General features: G+C 53.1%; 2 protein-coding genes across 4 annotated transcripts in view; one reads left to right on the plus strand and one right to left on the minus strand.

Moving 5' to 3' along the window:
- The first annotated feature begins 11 nt into the window (after positions 1–11).
- ACSF2 (acyl-CoA synthetase family member 2) overlaps positions 12–19,825 on the plus strand; it is a 24,838-nt gene continuing 5,024 nt past the window's right edge. Inside the window, exons 1-11 of one of the 2 annotated variants that reach the window (XM_024746312.1) lie at positions 30–224; positions 11,904–12,005; positions 12,196–12,394; positions 12,760–12,888; positions 13,127–13,180; positions 13,491–13,609; positions 13,729–13,894; positions 14,453–14,548; positions 14,694–14,851; positions 15,138–15,229; positions 15,513–15,589. In XM_024746312.1, coding sequence (XP_024602080.1) covers positions 97–224; positions 11,904–12,005; positions 12,196–12,394; positions 12,760–12,888; positions 13,127–13,180; positions 13,491–13,609; positions 13,729–13,894; positions 14,453–14,548; positions 14,694–14,851; positions 15,138–15,229; positions 15,513–15,589 — 1,320 coding nt within the window. In that variant the 5' untranslated portion in view covers positions 30–96. Of the gene's footprint in view, positions 225–11,903; positions 12,006–12,195; positions 12,395–12,759; positions 12,889–13,126; positions 13,181–13,490; positions 13,610–13,728; positions 13,895–14,452; positions 14,549–14,693; positions 14,852–15,137; positions 15,230–15,512; positions 15,590–19,825 lie in introns of both variants that reach the window. The other variant, XM_024746305.1, reaches the window with a different exon arrangement.
- On the minus strand, positions 15,762–19,819 carry CHAD (chondroadherin). Of its 2 annotated transcripts, XM_024746325.1 has the most exons (4): positions 18,832–19,819; positions 16,934–17,097; positions 16,528–16,673; positions 15,762–16,325 (listed from the first exon to the last, which is right to left on the minus strand). In XM_024746325.1, the coding sequence occupies exons 1-3, from the start codon at positions 19,603–19,605 to the stop codon at positions 16,532–16,534; spliced, it is 1,080 nt and encodes a 359-aa protein (XP_024602093.1). In that variant the 5' UTR covers positions 19,606–19,819; the 3' UTR covers positions 15,762–16,325; positions 16,528–16,531. The 2 variants fall into 2 exon arrangements, with proteins under 2 accessions (XP_024602093.1, XP_024602089.1); XM_024746321.1 differs by having other exon boundaries at positions 15,762–16,673.

Below are 19,825 nucleotides of genomic sequence, written 5' to 3' on the forward strand. Positions count from 1 at the left end.
GCCGAGGCGACCCTCCCGCCTCCCCAACCGCTCCGCGCTCGCCCCGCCTCAACGCACTAAAAGTTTACTCGGGCCCGGACGCGGGCGTGGCGAGCCATGGCTGTCTACGTCGGGATGCTGCGCGTCGGGAGGCTGTGCGCCCGGAGCCCGGGGGTGCTGGGGGCCCGGGTCGGCCTCTCCCGGGATTGGCAGGAAGTGGGGTTGTGGGGCGTCCGTCCCCTCAGGTACGCGGCCTGGGAGGAGAGGGACGGGCCCCGTTCCCCGGAGGGGATCTTGGGGGTCCTGCGGAGCCTCGCTGGGGGCTGACCGCGCTCGGGCTGGGAGGCCCGCGGCTGCCCCACCTCCGGGCGGCACACGCGGGAGAGTAGGTACCCCGCACCTGGCACCTAGGCAACAGGAAATGCTGGCCTGGCCCACGCAGACTGGGGCTGCGGCTGGTGGCTGGCAGGGACCGTGCACTGACTCTGGGCTCTGGTCTGGGACTTTAGGTTCGTCCATTCGCGGGCACACTGATGGCCAGAAGTGGGAGCCTTTAGCAGTCTGTCCCGAGGGGGAGGGGCAGGGGCAAGGCCTGTACTCTGTCCCCAGGACACTGCCTCTGACCTGGACCCCTTGCAAGGATAAACTTGGGGATCTTCCACCCGGTGTTGTCCACCCTAGGCCACTAAGCTCAGCAGTCACCCCTCTCCTCAAACACCGCTTGGCTCCTTGCTACTTACCGGGCCTGTTTTCTTCTGTCCTCAATGCAGAGGGTGGGATGGGGGCTGGCAGGTGGAGGATGTGTTTCCAAGTAGTTTTGCTGCCTCTACAGCAACACAGTAAGTAATGTTACCTCCCTGTAAGATAACAGATGTGAAAGTGTGTTGATTAAGCAGAGCTGGGCTCCTGCTGATGTTATCAGTGGTGGCTTTTATCTTCAGGGCCCAGCAGGGGGAGGCCTGGGCACCACTGAGCCTGCCCTGCCAGCCAGCTAGGTCTGGGGTCAGGACACAGTTTTGGATGCCAGGTGGAGTGTAGGTCTGGGCATGGAAAAGTGATGAGAAGCCGAAAGTTCTCTTTGAGAACTGCTTGGTTAAAAAAAAAAAAAAAAGGAAGTTGGAGGGAGATGCAAACTCCTCCTCTTTGGCTAGAACTCCAAGATCACAACGTTTTGAACTTGCTGGTTTCTGAAGATAGAAAGCGTGCAGTGCTTTCAGATCACTAGGCTTAATTTTCTGGGAAAACCCAGTGGCTCAGGGCAGGTCAGCAGATGGGATTCTGATGAAGAAAACGGTTCTCACCATTTCCCCACCAGGGAAGTCCCCTGACCTTTGACTTTTTATGTGTAAACAAAGCAGGTCTCTTACATGCTGCAGGCCTACAATTGCAGAGTAGGGGCACCAGGCCTCATTGAAATTCTGACTCTGTCAGGAGATCCATGTGTCCAGAGAAAGATTTACTGAGCATTTGGCCTAATTCCCTCCCATTCCTGCCACTCCCTTGTGCTGCTTGAGGCCTTACCTACTGACTATGATGCTTTGACCTGATTTTGCACCTACTTTGTCCTTAAGAAGCCCTCAAGAGTCTCAAGCATTCAGCAGATGTTCCTGAGAACCTACGTCACATCAAGCACAGGGCGGGTATTGTTATGAAAGCCAGAGAACGCAGTCCTCGGGGAACTTGTAGTCTAGTGAGGGAGAAGATAAGTCAAGATGATCACTATTGAGTGTTCTAGGTGCCATGGTGCGGAAAGCTCCAGGGCTTCTGTCCTCTGCTCTTTCTGACCTGGTCACATACAGCCTGCTTTCTTGCTGACAAACACCCCATGCCTGTTACCTATCAGATCCCCAGTTCTGTCTGTTAAGAAAAAGCAAGAACCTTGAAGCCAGACTGCTTTGGGTTATAGCCCTCCACCTCCCTGCTGCGTGACCTTGAGTATGTTACCTAACCGTGGAGTTTGTCACTAATGCTACCTACATGCTGGATTGACAAAGGCTTGCTCTTCTCAGCCTTTGCTTTGGGGCAGAGTTGGTACCTGAGATCCTCCAAATGGGGTCTGGGTAGGAATTTCAAGTGATTTGAAGGTAGGAGAGGATTCCCTCCTCAGTGGCCTCTTGCACCTGGTTCTCTTCTGGCCAGTTACCAAGATGTCAGCCTCTGCCCAGCCCTAAATGTAGCCCCTGGATCTTCTGGACATTCCCCTATCCATCAAAGTCAGGGTTGTCCGTAGCCTTTTTCCCCAGAAGGAAAGAAGAAGCTGCCCATTGTTCTACAGACCCCCTTTCCCTTGTCCACACAGCCCCATCCCCAGGGAAGGCAGATGGTCTAGTTTGGAGCTTCAGGGAGCCTAGGAGGGCAGAATCCAGTGCGATTCCTGATGCAGCTCCAATAAGCACGCTTCCTTCAGACCTCTAACGCTGGCCTGGGGCTGCCGGTGGGGCAGCTGCACCCAGGGTGTTGGGAACACTCAGAGCTGGGAAAGACAGAGAGAGCCGTGGCTCGAGCCTCTCAGAATTGTGTGACCCTCAGAGCGGGGGCTCCAGTGACTCAGTGCTGATGGTTGGTGCAAGGGCATGAGTGGGCTTCATGGACCACCCTCCAGGGGGATGGCTATAATCAGGTGGGACCAGTACTGGAAACTATAAAATGTTGTCCCTATATGAGGGGATTATATTAAGCTAGGAAGTCTTTTGGGTAGAAATCATAATAGAAAAATAGACCCTTCCCATAATCTACCAAAGATGATTAACAAGGGATTTGGTAATGCTATCCTTACTCACTACTCCAGTCTAAATGGAATAATAGAAAATAAACTATAACTTTGGACATTGTAATCAGTGACTGGTACACATTGGTTTTAGTTACCTCTCCTACCCTGCACACAGTAGGTATGCAGTCTACTGTAGAGGGTGCAGTGGGGGTTACAAGGATGAACGAACTTGTTTCCAGTGGCTTCTTTGCCAGAAAGGGATCAGCAGGGGAGGATCATAGACCCACTGATTCAAGGCAGTAAGGATGCTATACCAGGAGAGTGTCAATCAAAGCAGGGAAGAATCTGATAGGTGGGAATGGGATTAGTTAAGACTTCCTAAAGAAGCTGGAATTTGAGCCTGATCCCTCCAATGGTAGGCCTGTGGTTTGAAGGATGAAGGCTGTATACTTGTATTGATATAAACTCTTGCTTGTGCTTGAACTCTTTTGAACCCTGCGTAGGAAGCCCTCCTAACGTCTCCCACATTATTTATTTATTCCATCTACAGACAAAGACTTTGGAGCCAGACAGATCTAAGTTCAAAAGAACCACTTTCTAGCTGGTAGCTTTGGGACTAAGTTAAACTTGAGACTTTTGTTATGTGTTAATAGTGTTGTCTGAGGGTGAGAGTTAAATGAGGTCGCGTAAGAAAATTCTTACCCACAGCCTGGTGCTAATGAGTTATGAGACAGAAAGTACTTATGTAACAATGGCTTTGCACATTCCTACAATGACCCCCAAGACCCACAGTTTAGAGCCTTGTCTGGAGAGTAGGAGGAAGACCATTCTGACAGAGGCAACTGCTTAAACCAAGCTGGGGCTGCTCTGGTTGTGTTGACAGACCCATCCCTGATTACGCTGAGTGTTGGGATAAAGGACTGCTTTTTTTCCCCCTGATCAAACCAAAGTACAGGATGTAATTTCATCTCTTAAAGGGGCCTTGCTAGAGGAGTGTCCTGATAAATGACAGGAACCAATAATTCTGCCAGGGGCCTCTCCCTTCAGAAATAAACAAGCTGTTTTTCTACCTTAGGAATCGTGTTCTGTGAATCTCATTGGCATGCATGTATTTCTCGGTTTGGGAGCTGAATGACAGGAAAGCAAGCCCAGCCCGACCAGTATGGCTTTAGGCAAGTCCCTCAACCTCTCTGGACCTTCGTTTCTTTGTAAAATAGGTCACTTGGATAAGAAGCACTCTGCAGTATTTCTGTGGACATTCTGTGATTCCTAAGGAGGCTGGGCTTTGAGACTTGGATCCCTGAATCCAAGAGGGCTGTGGTCGAAGTAGGAAGCCTTTATACTTGTATGAAATCTTACTTATGCTTAAACCCTTATGAACCCTTCCTAACCTCTGGACTCTGTGGTTTTCTCTAGTCCTCTATGAGTGAACAGAAAACATTGAGGGTTTTGACCCTAGAAAGCTAAGAGATAAACCTTGTATGTACCTTAGTGATGCCATCAAGGGCAGGTGTTCTGAATCAGCCTCCACCCCTGGCTCCTGTGTACTTTCCGCATGAGCCCTGAACAGTGACCCAAGGGAAAATCTGCAGCATGGATGCCTCCTAACCCCAAGTATTTCAGGCCCTCTGTCTTCTTGAGTTTACTGGACTCAAATAATAATTTCCTGTTTACTTTCTCTGCAAAAACACATATACACCATCAGTTTTATTCGAGCTAAAAATGGAAGCTTCGGGCTTCCCTGGTGGCACAGTGGTTGAGAGTCCGCCTGCCGATGCAGGGGACACGGGTTTGTGCCCCGGTCCGGGAAGATCCCACATGCCGCGGAGCAGCTGGGCCCGTGAGCCATGGCCGCTGAGCCTGCGCATCCGGATCTTGTGCTCCGCAACGGGAAAGGCCACAATGGTAAGAGGCCCGCGTACCAACAAAAAAAAAAAAAAAAAAAAAAAGGAAATTCACTTCAATACAGAGTGCCTTGCTCAAAATCTTCATTGTAGCTCTTACCTTGGGGGTTCTTTGTAGTCTGTGTTCTTTGTAAGCTGTGGACTCCTTCAGGAAGGTTATGTTGGGTGGTGGAAAGATCATGGGACTTTATGGTATAATTACAGACAGTAAAATGCACAAATCTTGGTTGTGCAGTTTGATGAATGTTAACAAATGCATTCACCCATTACTCAACACCCCAAGATACAGAACTTGTCCATCGCTCTAAAGCAGTGCTGTTCCGTAGAAATATACTGTGAGCCACCTGTGGAATTTTATGTTTTCTAGTAGCCATATTAAAGTAATAAGAAATAGGCAATAAGTTTAATGATATATTTTCTTTAACTTAGTATAGCCAAAATATCATTTCAGCAGGTAATCAATCTTTTAAAAATTGCTAAGGAGGTATTTTATATTCTTTATTTCATAAAGTCTTCCAAATCTGGTGTGTTTTTAACACTTACAGAACACTTCAATTCAGACTAGCCATGCTTCAAGTGTTCCAGAGCCACATGTGACTAGGCTACCATATAGACAGCACAGTTCTAGAAATTTCTGTAGTGCCCCTTTCCAGTCAATTCCCTTCCCCAACCAGAGACTATCACTGTTCTGATTTCTAATCTCCATAGATTAATTTTGTCTATTCTTGACTCTCAGAGAATATACTCTTGTGTCTATCTTCTTTTGCTCAAAAATCAAGGGTTGCTTTTGGGAGGAGTGACCTATTAATCTTGACAAAAAATTCATGAAAGTGTGTGTTATACATTAAACAGTTTAGCTTTCCTTGATAACCACGGGGAAAAGGACATGATCTCCTATGCTCAATATTTCACCTCTTGGGTGTGGCAGCATAAAGGCAAGCTGAGAAGTGGGGGCCTCAGAATAGGTCTAACAAATGTGTCAAGGGGCTATCCCAGCAGAGAGTGATGGAGATGGTGTGGCTTCTAGGCCCACTGAACTGGGCAGCCCAGTTACACCTTGTGGTCCCCAATATTATATCATCTAAGAACTGTTTTTGTTTTTTTTTTTAATAGATTAATTTTATTTATTTTTGGCTGCGTTGGGTCTTCGTTGCTGCGTGCAGGCTTTCTCTAGTTGTGGCGAGCGGGGACTACTCTTCGTTGCGGTGCGCGGGCTTCTCATTGCGGTGGCTTCTCTTGCTGCAGAGCATGGGCTCTAGGTGCGTGGGCTTCAGTAGTTGTGGCTTGCAGGCTCTAGAGTGCAGGCTCAGTAGTTGTGGCGCACGGGCTTAGTTGCTCCGCGGCATGTGGGATCTTCCCGGACCAGGGCTCGAACCCGTGTCCCCTGCATTGGCAGGCAGATTCCTAATCACTGTGCCACCAGGGAAGTCCCTTGAATAACTTTTCATGTGCTTATCTGCCACCTGTGTATCCTCTTTGGTGACGTATCTCTTTATGTCTTTTGCTCATTTTCCAGTTGAATTTTTTTTTTTCAGCTGTTGAGTTTTCAGAGTTCTTTATGCAATCTGGATACTAGTCCTTTGTCAGATATGTGGTTTGCAAATATTTTCTCCCACTCTGTATCTCATCTTTTTGTCCTCTTAATACGGTCTTTTGCAGAGCGAAAAGTTTTAATTTTGATGAGGTCAGTTTATTAATTTTATAGATCGTGCTTATAGTGTCAAGTTTAAAAACTTTGCCTAGCCTTAGATCCTAAAGGTTTTCTCCCATGTTGTTTTCTAAATGTTTCTAATGTTTTACATGCAGTCTGTGATCTATTTTGAGGTGGTGGTTTTTTTTTTCCCTAAGAGACTTAGGTCGAAATTCTTTTTTCATAAATTTATTTATTTTTGGCTGTGTTGGGTGTTCATTGCTGTGCGTGGGCTTTCTCTAGTTGTGGAGAGCGGGGGCTACTCTTCATTGCAGTGTGCGGGCTTCTCATTGCAGTGGCTTCTCTCGTTGTGGAGCACGGGCTGTAGGCGTGTGGGCTTCCGTAGTTGCAGCACATGGGCTCGGTAGTTGTGGCTCACGGGCTCTAGAGCACAGGCTCAGTAGTTGTGGCGAACGGGCTTAGTTGCTCCGTGGCATGTGGGATCTTCCCAGACCAGAGCTCGAACCCATGTCTCCTGCATTGGCAGGCGGATTCTCAACCACTAAGCCACCAGGGAAGCCCCCGAAATTCTTAGTTTTTGCTGAGGACCTTTTAACGTCATAGTCATTCTTGTGCTCTTGGTGGCCACTGCACATTAAAGTGGCCATCAGTTAAGAAAATGACCATTCACTAGTGCTCTTTGGGTCTTATTTGTCACAACAGCTCCTTCATTTTCTTGAACACTAGTTGTATGTTGTAGCTGGTATAAACGTGTCACTCATCTTTGTGGGTACATAAAAATAACTTTATTTCAGGATAAAACAGTTATTACAAGTTAAAAGTTGTCCCCTCCAGCCCAAGCATCTGCCATCTCTACTCCCAGATTGACCACTAGCCTAGTGTCTTTCTGAAAATTAGGGAAAGGAGCCCCCCCCCCAACCCCTGCAAGAATGCAGCCCCATGGTGCGTGGATCAGTGAGCAGTACTTGGGCTGCTGCGTTGAATAATGAATCTTGGGGTGATGTGCAAGGGAGATGGAAGAGGAGAGCCTGCCTCTCATCTGCCATGAGCTAGAAGATGCATTGGCACATTTAACTGGAGCTGTGTCTCACACAAGGGTGAGTATGTTGACTGAGGACTGAGGCTTGCCCAAGAGGACAGCACATGAACTTCATGGGCAGCCTGCAGCCCTTCCTTATTGCATAAAAGTTAGTCTTGGGCTTCCCTGGTGGCGCAGTGGTTGAGAGTCCGCCTGCCGATGCAGGGGACACGGGTTCGTGCCCCGGTCCGGGAAGATCCCACATGCCGCAGAGCGGCTGGGCCCGTGAGCCATGGCCGCTGAGCCTGCACGTCCGGAGCCTGTGCTCCGCAACGGAAAAAAAGTTTTCAGTTCCTCCACATGCTTACCAACACTTGATAGTTTGGTTTTTTGTTTACAGCCTTCCTAGTGGGCGTGAAGTGGTATTTCATTGTGGTTTTAATTTGCATTTCATGTGCTTGTTGGCCATTCATATATCTTCTTTGGAAAAAAGTCTATTCAAGCTGTTTGCTTATTTTTAATCGGGTTATGTGCATTATTTATAATTCATTCATTTGAGCACTTCTTACATTCCAGGCCCTGTGAAGCACTGAGGATAAAACAGTGAACATGTTAGTTGCCAAAGATGAAAGGTCAAAAGAAATATTTTCTTTTTAAATCCTTGTTTCCTGACTTCTCTTGTGAAATCAGATCTGGCAGCAGATCCGGGCCTGAATTTTCAGAGGCCCGTTCTCTGTGGACACCTTTAGATGGGGCTGTGCCTTGTCTCCAGTTCCCTCCCAGCCCCCGCCTGGCTGACCCACTCCCACCTGGCGTTTTATAGTACCCAGGGCACGTAGCTAAAGGCTTACTCTAGTTGTTTGAGTTGGTAGCAGCTGGGACTCCTGGCGGTCCTGCTCCAACTCCTTAAACTTTCCACAAACAAGCAAACAACTTTTCCTGAAACCAAATCTCTTTATTGTCTTTTTCAGGTTTAAATGGGGTATCTGCCACTTTGTTTAAGAGTAGAAAAAGAAGAGGCCACCCTTCTTGACCAAGGCGTTTGGGTGTGTCTGAGGAAAGAGGGAAATAGAATCAGTGGTGTTTGCACTCGGTCTTTCCCAACGATGCGTGGTTCTTAAGTTTATGAGCAAATTGCATTGATATGCGTTTCTAGAACCCTTCAATCCTCTGAAGGAGCAACCTGTTTCCACCACAACCCTGCCCTACGCAGTCCCAGTTTCTTGGGTTCAATTAGTAAACAATTGTGGAAAAATAAAATTGAGATTAGACAATCTCTGTTGATCAGATAGGGACTAAATCCAGAGCCTAAAGAAGAGAATTACCCATCCCATCCTTTCTCCCTGGATTGGGCAGGCAAGGCTGTAATGCTGGGGCAGCGGTACTGAGCTCTCCACTTCAGGCTCAGCTGTTTACCAGCTGGGCAGCCCACTTTGCCTCTTTGCACTTCAGTTTCCTTACCTGTACAATGAGAGTTCATAATTCCCACCTGTATTTTTCAGAATTGGCTTAGTGTGTATCACAAAAATCCCCTCTCACCGTGGTTTTACGAGATGGGAGTTTCTTCTTCTAGGAGATGGCCAGTCTGTGGCCGGCATGGTACAGCCTGCTGTCAGACTCCAGGCCCTTCTGTCTGTTGCTCTGTGGTGCCCAAGCTCACCATGTGGTCCAAGAGAACTGTCATGGGCAGCATTACAGCCAGTGGGAAAGAAAAAAAGATGTGCTTCTCTTTAAGGGTTCTTCTCAGAACCTGCACACACGACCTCTCCTTAAATCCCCTTGGCCAGAACTTTATTCCTGGACCAGACCACCTGCTGGGGAAGCTTGGAAATGTGGTCTCTATTCCACCTGGCCATAGCCAGGTGAACATCCGAGGGTGTATTATGAAGGGAGAAGGGGCTACTGGGGGTCTCTCTCATACCATCTATCAGAGCCACCATGAAGATAAAGGAGATAATGCACAGGGCAATTGAACTGCATTTGGGGGAGGGCACATTAATCAACCTGTCGATTTGCCAACTAGACACTCCAAGAAGCCACTGAAAACCATGGTGAATGTGTAGAAAATCAGATTCCAAACAAAACAGGACTCCGGGTCACTTTGAGAATAAGAGGGTCCATGTTGTCAGGCTGATCCCCCCGCTCCCCACCTGTAATGATTTGTTGACAATGTGACCATTAAACTGGCTGAGATCTGCATTTCTCTGCCTTCTAGTCCAGATGCTGGGCTGTTGGGAAGTGGCCTGCCGTGCTTTCAAGGGCAGTGGTAAGCCACTGAACGCAAAAAATGTATATAGTTAGGGCTCACCAGTTGTGAGCAAGAGAAACCGAACTTGGACTGGCTTAAATTTGTTTGTTCATATTTTAGATTACATATATAAGTGAGATCATGCAGTATTAATCTTTCTGTGTCTGGCTTATTTCCCTTAAGCATAATGTCCTTTAGGTTCATCCATGTTGTCGCAAATGGAGTTCAGCTTTCCCCTCCCCGACCCCCAGACTGGCTTAAATTGAAAGAGGGAATTTATTGACTGTTGACAGTGAGAAGTCCAGAGGTAGGTAGGCTTAACACGTGACTGGGTCTAGGTATTCGACAATCTCAAGATTAAGTCTGTCACTGGGTCTTCCTGTCTCTGTTTCTGTCTCTCTGTCTCTTTCCATCTCTCCTACTTTCCTCTGTGTTGGCTTTCTTCTGAAGCAGGTTTTCTCCACATGTTTGCTCTTGCACCTATCACTTTGGCAAACCCAAAGAAAAGAGCGTATCTGTTTCCCAGTGAGCAAAAATGGATGCCCTCCACTGTATGCCTGTGAGTGAAGGATTTGGGTACACAGTCTCTCTTGAGGGGTGTCATGGTGACCACAGGGAGCTACCTTAGTAGTTCTTTAGGTTTGTTACCCTGAGTGTGGGCTGCTGGCAGGGCTTCAGAGGCCTGTGACATCTGGCTGTTTTCTGCTCCAGCACACCTGAGGGAACCACCTGGCTTAGGTGGCTCGCTACAACCCTTTGAGAAGGTTGCCCAGGTAGGTAAATAGCATCCCCTTGAGGATAACCACTGATCCAAGTCCTCAAACTTTATAAGTGGGGAAGCTGAGGCCTAGAGAGACGAAGACACAGGTATCTTAACCTGGATTCTCTTGAGAGCAAGGACTTGGGTGCTGGTGATTTATTTGTGATCCTAGGAAGTAGGAGTGAGGGAGTGCGGAGAGGAGACAAGAAGAGAAGTCAGTATGGGGTGTGTGCAGGCAACCAGGGTCTTCCCCCCGGGACTTGATGCCTCCCAGAACTGTCCAGCTAAGAAGGGGAGACTTGAGGGAGTCCCTGAGCAGACAGAACCACAAGGAACTGTCCCAGCAGCTGAAACCAGAGATGCACTGAGGAGACACGTCAAGGGACACCAAAGGTGTCTGTGACAGCCACCCACCCAGCGGGTGGTACACCTGGGACGAGACCTCAAGCCCCCAACTCCAGCCCAGTGCTCGCTCGCTTCCCAATGTGTGGCTCAGCCTCGCTGAAGTCAGGACAGCCTCCCCATCAGCCCACACTGGGACCCGCCCTCCTGTGACATGAGGTCTCCTCACCCATTTACAGGGAAAACCAGTTTTGCTCCCCTGTGCCCTGCATACCTTGTTCTTCCCAGAAATTCTCCCCCATAAGCCATAAGTGGTCAGTCAGTGAAAGCCAGGCTTGGTCTCTTCAGCTCAGCAGCTGCAGGACGGAATCATCAGGAAGGGTCCCTGGGGCCCACACCACCCAGTGGTGGCCCAGAGGAGGCCTGGAAGGATCCTGGAAGGGCCCTGGAGCATGCCCTCTCTGATAAGAACAGGGTCTGAGAGCTACCACACTCCCACCTGGGCGTGGATGGGAGCCCAGCAGCTGTAACCCAGGGCAGCGAAGCGGGCACGAGCAGTCCTAGGCCTGTGACACTTGGACTGCTGGGGACCTTTTTTCGTTTTTGCTTTTAATTAATTAATAGACTTTAGACAGTTTTAGTAATTAATAGTTTTAAATGTTTTTAAATGTACATTTATTTAACTTATTTCTTTTGTTGCACCAGGTCTCAGTTGCAGCAGGTATGCTCCTTAGTTGCGGCTCACGGGCTCCTTAGCTGCAGGTCGCCAGCTCCTTAGTTGTGGCACGTGTGCTCCTTAGTTGCGGCTGGCATGCTCCTTAGTTGTGGCATGTGAACTCTTAGTTGCGACGTGCATGTGGGATCTAGTTCCCTGACCAGGGATCAGACCTGGGCCCCCTGCATTGGGAGCGCGGAGTCTTAAACACTGCGCCACCAGAGAAGTCCCCCTAAACAGTTTTAGAGTTACAGAATAACTGAGCAGATTGAACATAGAGTTCCTTATACCCACCCCCCACCCCATCCCGGCACAGTTTCCCTGCTATTAACATCTGCATTAGTGTGGTACATTTGTTACAATTAGGGAACTAGTATGGTACATTATTATTGACTATAGTCCATAGTACGTTAAGGTTTAGTCCTTGTGTTAGACTATTCTGTGGGTTTTGACAAATACCCAGGGGCCTTTTTACTAGGAGGAAGCAGTGTCTAGGATGAGGCCGTTCCTAGCCCACACAGGCTACCTCCCTGCTTCGTCAAATCAGCGTGATTGACTTTAAGTTTCCCTTTCCAGGGTCTTGGCACCAAGGCTCCAGGCCCCTGGCACTGAGTGGAAACTGGGGAGTAGGTTGGGGAAAAGAACCTTCTCTCTGATTAATGACAGGAAGTCAGCCTCCAGCTTTGATCCCCCAAGGGCGAAGCAGGTCCTAAGTTAAATGATGATGGTCCCTGGGGATGGGGCGGATCAGACAGTTTCTGGAGTATCCCGCACACGTTGTAAGCAGCCTACCTCCCAGCGGGGTGTGCCAGCCTTTGTTGCCAGGACGCCCGGGTTGGTGCAGTTGAGCCCACAGCCCCTCTCCCCACAGTTCTGGAGAGATGGATCGCACCGCCACCCTGCCCATTGGAGGCCTCAGCTATGTCCAGGGCCATACCACATTGAACCTTATTAACAAGACTGTGGGGCAATGCCTGGATGCCACAGCACAGAGGGTCCCGGACCGAGAGGCCTTGGTTGTCCACCACGAAAACATCAGGTTGACCTTTGCCCAGCTCAAGGAGGAGGTGGGTCCTGACTTTGAACCCTCAAAGTGGGCAGGTGCTGGCCGCCAGGCTGCCCTGACTGGGTGGAGCAGCAAGGGTGGTGCCTAGGGTGCCGGGGCTGCCTGAGAGCCCCAAGGGGTGTCAGGAGAGGAGGGCGGGACTGAGACAGAGGTGGCCCAGGTGCCTCCTGCATCAGTCGTTCTTGGGACACTCGTTAACTATGCATGTTCCCAAGCCCCCTCCAGATCTGCTGAGACCCAGGTATCTGCCTGTCCCTTGTTCCCAGGTGGTTCTGATGTGAAGCCCTGGGCCAAAGGTTAAGGGGCGAGTCATGGGCCCCTTTCTGCTCACCTGCATCTCACCCTTTTGCGCCCTGTTTATACCAGGTGGACAAAGCTGCTTCTGGGCTCCTGAGTACTGGCCTCCGCAAGGGTGACCGTCTGGGCATGTGGGGACCCAACTCTTACGCATGGGTACTCATGCAGCTGGCCACGGCCCAGGCAGGCATCATTCTGGTGAGGAGGGGCTTACCTGGCACAGCTGGCTGTGGGGGGGCATCATTCAGGGGAACCCCCTTGACCCTTGGCCCCAGAATCATACCGGTGCCTGGCTGGTTTCAGACCAGCTGGTGCTTTCTCCCGAAGCCCACCGAGGAAGCCTGAAGGTACAGGGTGCTGCCTCTGAGGGTGGAGGGGCAGTGAGAGGGACAGAGTCTGCCCAGGACACATGATGTACCCTCTCTGTCTCCACCAGGTGTCTGTGAACCCAGCCTACCAGGCTATGGAGGTGGAGTATGCCCTCAAGAAGGTAGGCCCATTCCTTGCCTTGGTGGGGGCGGGGGAGCCAGCTGGTGGCACAGGGGGCTTCCAGTTGTCATAGAGGGCTGCCTGGGCTGGGGGGCCATGCTCAAGTGAGTGACCCCCAGAGTCTGTCCTTCCTTAGACGGTGGGTGGGAAGAGTGGGTTGTTGGTCAGACAGGCTAGTGTGTGTGTTAGGGGTGGTGCACGTGTGTGTCGTGGTGGTGGTGTGTGTGGGCAAGAGAGCAACTGTTAGGATGCCACCACATCCCCAGGCTGGGGCTTCCTGCTGACTCTGGTGGGGCGCTCCCCTCCTACAGGTGGGCTGCAAAGCCCTCGTGTTCCCCAGGCAATTCAAGACCCAGCATTACTACAGCATCCTGAAGCAGATCTGTCCAGAGGTGGAGAAGGCCCAGCCGGGGCACTTGAAGAGTCAGAGGTGGGGGTGTCCCAGATTGGGAGGCGTGCCTCATGCAGCCTCATGGCCCCCTCATCCCGTACCCATCTCTGTGGGCCCTTCCTCAGCCCCTGACTCTCACCATGCTCCCTTACCCCCAGGCTCCCAGAGCTGACCACAGTCATCTCGGCGGACGCCCCTCTGCCAGGGACGCTGCTTCTGGATGAGGTGGTGGCAGCTGGCAGTCAAGAGCAGAATCTGGCCCGGCTCCGGCACACCCAGCAGCTCCTGTCCTGCCATGACCCCATCAACATCCAGTTCACCTCGGTAAGGCAGAGGTCTCCTGTCCCGAGCCCAGGCTGGCACACTAACGCTTGCCCGTCACGTGGCCCTCCCCCGAGGAGGAGGAGGCAGCAGAGGAGATGAGGGGAGAGCAAGCACTCTTCTAGCGGGGCCGGCCCTAGCTGTCTGCTCTGCCCGGGAAAACTTCAGCACCTGGTGTCCTCATCACATGCCCACCTCCCCTGGCCCTCTTGTCCCCGGCACAGGGGCAGACGCACTGAGCCACCACAGGTCAGAGCCCCTCATTTAGCAGATCGGGAGACTGTGGCCCGGAGAGGGCATCTGCTGGCGAGCCACAGAGTTCTCTGAGCCACCTCACGAGTGGCATAAGGACACACCTTGTTTGCCACCTCTGTGGATCCTAACACCTGGCACCGGTTAGGCATGTGGCAAATCTTTGTGAATACGTACTGAGTGAATGAATGGATCTGGGGCAGCCGTCTCGGTCTCCTGACTCCCAGTCCAGTGCTCTTCATGCACTGGCCCAGGGTGGGAAGGAGATGGGATGAAAGAGGCCAAGCCATCACCTGCTTGTCTTGTCAGGGGACAACCGGCAGCCCCAAGGGGGCCACACTCTCCCACTACAACATTGTCAACAACTCCAACATGATAGGAGAGCGCCTGAGACTGCACCAGAAGGTGAGGGGGTGCTGGCCCAGCAAGGGCTTCCCTGGCACCGTGCCAGCGGCGGGGGGGCGGGGGGCTTGCTGGGCTCCCCTGCTGGCTAGAGGAACTGGCTTCCAGGGGCCCCACAATAGACCCAGCCTCCTGCTTCCATCTCCAGCCACCAGACAAGTCACGGGTGGTCCTGCCCAACCCCCTGTACCACTGCCTGGGTTCCGTGGGAGGCACAATGGTGAGCTTGATGCACGGGGTCACCCTCATCCTGTCCTCTCCGGTCTTTGATGGCAAGAAGGCGCTGGAGGCCATCAGCAGAGAGAGGTGGGCATCAGTGGACAGTTATCTGTGGGCTGATAAGACCCTCCTATTCCTCACTTCTGGGCCCTGATCCCTTTCCAAGATGTCTCTTCCCTCCAACCAGGAGAAATGGAGACGGGGTAGTGGGAGACCCCCAGGAGAGGACCAGTTCCTCCCTCCAAGGAGCTTCCCCTGCCTGTTCCCCACAGTTGCAGCCTTGGCCCTTACTGTAGGGTCAGGTGGGGTGGTGAGAAGAGGAAGTTCCCTTCTACTTCCAAGCCTGATTCTGAGATGTACCTCCCTCATACAGAGGCTCCTTGCTGTACGGAACCCCCACAATGTTCGTGGACATTCTGAACCAACCAGACTTCTCAAGTTATGACATCTCAGCCATGTGTGGAGGTGGGATGGGGCCAAGGGTGGCAGGCCAGGATTGGCCCAGTGAACTACGTATGTGCCCAATCTTTCATTTAGGGGCAAGAAGGCCGCTGTAGAAACATGGGTGGGAGGGAGGAAAATCCCCAGTGTCCCTAGACTCCAGGCCAAGGCCAGCTGCCTGGTCTAGGAATAGGTCCGGGGTTGGGGAGAGAAGGGAATGTTATTTCCTAAAAAGGGCCGTAGGTGAAGGGAGGGTCCACTGGGCCTTGAGAAGGTGGGAGCTGTGTCAGCCCTCTCTCTGATTCAGGTGTGATCGGTGGGTCCCCTGCATCCTCAGAGCTGATCCGAGCCATCATCAACAAGCTGAACATGAAGGAACTGGTGGTGAGTGGAGGACGGGGCTGGGCGAGAAGAGATCGCTGGGAGTGGGGAGGAGCCCAGCCTGGGTCTCCAAGGAAGACCCTCCAGCTGGCCGTCATTCCAGAAAGCAGATGTGAGAAAAAACAGTCTTACCTAATCGGCAGCTCTCAAGTCACAGAGATAGGTGACAGGGGAGTAAATATTACACATACATAAATTTATATTTATAGAAATCTGGGGAAGAAATGCGGCACGGGAGGATGTCTGGCAAAGCACCAGTGTCCGGCTAGAGTGTCCTGGCAGGCGGGGGCTGGCAAAGTTGGGGGTAGGGGCTTGAGACCCTTCCTAGAAGCAAGGGGTGGGGCAAGGATTTGATGTTTGTTTCCAAATGGCAGGGAAAGGGGAGCAGAGACGAGGATTCTGGAAGAGTGGCCATCCTGATGGCCACCGTGTTCCGGTTCTAAAGGACTTGGGGGGTCTCAGCAACAGCTTCTCTGAGAGGAGCCGTAGCCGCGGGGCCAGGCGTGCTGAAGCTCTCACCGTCCGGTGGAGCTGGGCTTGTGCCGCAGTGCCCGAGTCCCCTGCCAGGACATGTCTAGGTGTGGACAGCTCTGTGCATCAGCAAAGGCTGTGGGGAGAAGGTGGGGGTCAGAGGTGGGAGGATCAGTAGTTTCTCCGGCAGAAGGCAGAGACCAGTCACCAGGACCGGCTGGGTCAGGACCTGCGGTGAGGCGAGGATCGTTGTCAGGACTCCAACAACCTAGACGGTGTTTGGAGAGAATGGTGGTGGTCCTGGGCAGCATCATTTTCCCCCTTAGAGGGGGAGCCCCAGTCCTCCCCTCCTCTCCCTGCAAAAATGGAGGGTCTGCATGCCCTTTCAGGGTGGGGAAGTATCCTGAGACACCCTCCTCACTTCCAGAATCTCTAGAGAGGGAATGGGGGACCTGCCCACTGGGCCATACCTGTTTAATGGCGGCCGGCTTTCTTGGACCTCTTAGTGGGGAACTTGCAGCCGCGGAAGGCGTCGGTGTCACGAATGTGCTGGCCCCTGAACTTTGCGGGCGACATGCAAGTGGCATCAGGGCGGGAGGTCTTGGCTTCCAGCCACCTGGAGAGACAGAGAGTTGCTGGGGTAGGGGAAGAGAGTAAGAGTACTGGAGGAAGGGCCAGTGAGCCATGGGGCCAGGTTGACTTGGCTTTAAGGTAGTCTGGAACTGTCATCTTCATGCAAATCGGGAAATGCCCAGGGTTCCACACCTATTAGGTAGCAGATCTAGGACATATGCCCAGGATGTCTTAGTGCAGGGCCAGTGTGTCTCTACTCCATCACACGAGCATGTTCTGGGGGTACCACGGGGGTCCTCTCACCTCCGCAGTCCCTGGAGCTGGCAGGTACATTTCCAGGGGTTGTTGGTGAGGGTGAGGGTCTCCAGGCTGTGAAAGGGGAAGCTAGAAGGCAGCTGGTTCAGGCGATTGTTCTCCAGATGGACATGTTTCAGCGTGGTCACACCCAGGAAGGCACCATCAGAGAACTAGGGAGGGAGGTGGGCACAAGTGAGCACCCCAGCCCGTGTCCGGCCTCTCCCATCTCTATGGCCCCAGAGGAGCAGGGTGGTTCCCTGGACGTAAGCAGTGGCACCTTGAGGAGTTTCACAGTATGACTAAGTTGTCTCAGATGACCTAATCCATACAACCACCTTTTGAGATAGGTAGTGTTGTTTCCAATATGTAAATTGGCGGGGGGCGGAGGAGGGGTTAAGTCCCTTGCCCAGGGAGTCAACAGTAGCTGCCGGACCACATCCAGCTCCTCCTCCCCTGGCACCATGCTTCCTGCACAAACACTGGGGCTGGGGAGGCAGCCAGAGTTTGGCCCCAGTGGCCCAAGCTGGCACACAGTGAAGCTGGTCAGTGTTTGGTGCGATGGGCAGTGGGCCCAGGTTCCCCACAGCCCCCAGGGTCCTGGGATGTCCCCCAGCTCTATCCTCACTGCTCCCTCACTGCCTGCCAGACTCTGTTTGTGGAGCCACCTCGGTGGAGTCTTGGGCCAGGTTGTCTGGCTCCAGAGGAAACATTCTATTGGTGCCCATATCTTGGCCCAGACGTCACAGTTCCTGCCTGGCCTCCCCTGCCCCAAATGAGCCCCTGCTGCCCTGCTCTACTTCCCACTGAAAGGCCACGCTGGCAATGGTGGGCCACGGGCGACTCTGACTTCTGCTGGGGAGTGGCTGGGGCTGAAGAAGGGCAAGCTCGGGCAGACTCTGTCCACCCAGATGAAGGCTGGTTGCCGTCCAGGTATGATTCTGCCCTCATCTCTGTGCCTGTGGCCCAGAGAAGGGTGTGAAGTTCCCTGGTGATCAGACTGCTCTGATGACCATCCCCCCACCTTGCCCTGGTCCCTGCCCAAACCTCCTGGCTGGAGCCCCTACACCAGAGCGATTTTCTAGTCCCAAGGAAGGATTCCAGTCCGACCCACGGCAGCCCCACCTGGCCAGGTGCTGGGCATCACAGAGGAGGAAGGACTGAGCGAGGACGCAGCCAGGAGATGGGTGGGCAAAGGGCAGTGAGTTGTCTGGGACACAGTGAGGCATGGCCAGTCTTTCCTATGGGGAGATACCTAGGGTCATTGTGCCAAAGGTTAACAGTTGTGAGTGGTTCTGCCTTTGCCCCCTCGCGGAACCCATGGGTGCATGTCTGCAACCTGGGGCAGGCCCTCTGTCCCCACTCAGCTGAAATGGACCTGAGAATGCAGTGGAATGTATGTGTGTGGACTGGGGGTGGGGATGGGGGATCCACCAGGGCCTCTGGGAGGCATGGAGGAGGTCTTCCTCAGGTATGTGTTCCTCCTCACTCCCCAGCCCCCCCACCCCATCTTAGCACACTCCCCACCAGGAACAGGGTGTCTTTGTGGGCCTGACCTGCCCAGCTCCCCTGGAAGGCTCAGGCTGCTGCACACAGCAGGGGGTTTGGGAGCCCTGGACATGCCTCCTGGGGGCCATTGGTGGGGCCAGGGCAGCCCCAGCTCTGTTCCTAAGTAGGAATCCTAGGAGGGCAGTGGCCAAGACTAGGGACAGGGGCAGCAGGGCAGGATTTTGGGTGAGAATATGACAAGATGAGGACAGAGGTAGCAGAGCTCCTCACCTTGGAGATAGCCACAGGAAGAGGCAAATTTAGGGGAGAGGGGATGGTGCCCAGCTGTGGCCCTGGATCCCTTGGCCTCCTGGCAGTGAAGAAGGAGCCGGGGCAGAGCCCTGCAGCCAGGAGCTCACCTTCTCCAGGTTGGTGTCATCCAGCCAGAGGGTCTCCAGATATCTGCCGAAAGACTGGAAGGCATTGTCGGGAATGCTTTTCAGGGGATTGTGGGACAGCTTCAGATCCTCCACCACCCGCAGCTTGCTCAGAGCAGCCAAGGGGTAGCCGGACAGCTGGTTCCTGTCCAGGTAGAACTTGGCGAGGTTCTCCACGTCCTCCAGGGTGCCGGGCTGCAGGGAACTGAGTGAGTTTTCCGACAGGTAGAGCCAGCGCAGGTCCTTGGCGCCGTGGAAGGCGCCCGGGCGCAGCTCGCGAATCTTGTTGTTGTTGAGCTGCAGGATGAAGAGGTTGACCAGCGGAGAGAGCAGCCCCCGGGGCAGCTCGGTCACCTTGTTGTGGTCCAGGTAGAGGTAGGTGAGCTCGGTCAGGTCGTCGAAGGCGCCGGAGCGCAGCACGCGGATGTCATTGTGGGACAGGTACAGGTAGATGAGCTGCTTGAGGCCGCGGAAGGCACCCGCGGCCACCTCGCGGATGCGGCAGTGCTGCAGGTGCAGCGACACGAGGCTCGGCATGGCCCGAAACGAGTTGGCAGCCAGCACGGGGAAGTTGTTGCGCTGGAGGTTGAGCAGCTTGGTCTTCTCTGACACCTTGGGGATCTTCTGCAGCCCCACCTTGTCGCAGATGACGTGCTGCAGGTCACCGTGGCAGTGGCAGTTCTGGGGGCAGGCGGCCAGCGCCGGCAGCAGGCCGGCCAGGAGGCCGAGGCTGAGCAAGACTATCGGGCGGGCCATGGCCGGGACGCCTGGGGCCGGGTCTGGGGGCAGCGGCAAGTCCTCAGTGCTCCGTCTCCCGCCCTATTTATACGATGGCCCTGACCACAGCCGGCAGCCGGAGCCAGCTCCTACGTGGAGCCGCGACGCCGCCGGGAGCTGCGCCCCCGCCCTCGAAGGGGAGGGGCCCCCCCACCATGGGGACCGTGTGGTCCCCTATCTCCCTGCCCTCGGACTCTGC

The sequence above is a fragment of the Neophocaena asiaeorientalis genome, unplaced genomic scaffold (genome assembly GCF_003031525.2).
Source record: "Neophocaena asiaeorientalis asiaeorientalis breed wild unplaced genomic scaffold, Neophocaena_asiaeorientalis_V1.1 scaffold1, whole genome shotgun sequence".
NCBI lineage: Eukaryota > Metazoa > Chordata > Mammalia > Artiodactyla > Phocoenidae > Neophocaena > Neophocaena asiaeorientalis.

Excerpts from the sequence above, each read along its gene's own strand:
- CHAD (XM_024746325.1), bottom strand. The coding sequence starts at position 19,605 with ATGGCCCGCCCGATAGTCTTGCTCAGCCTCGGCCTCCTGGCCGGCCTG. Across the intron at positions 17,098-18,831 it reads ATGACACCAACCTGGAGAAG|TTCTCTGATGGTGCCTTCCT; the intron begins GTGAGCTCCTGG and ends CTCCCTCCCTAG. Across the intron at positions 16,674-16,933 it reads CAGCTCCAGGGACTGCGGAG|GTGGCTGGAAGCCAAGACCT; the intron begins GTGAGAGGACCC and ends CTGTCTCTCCAG.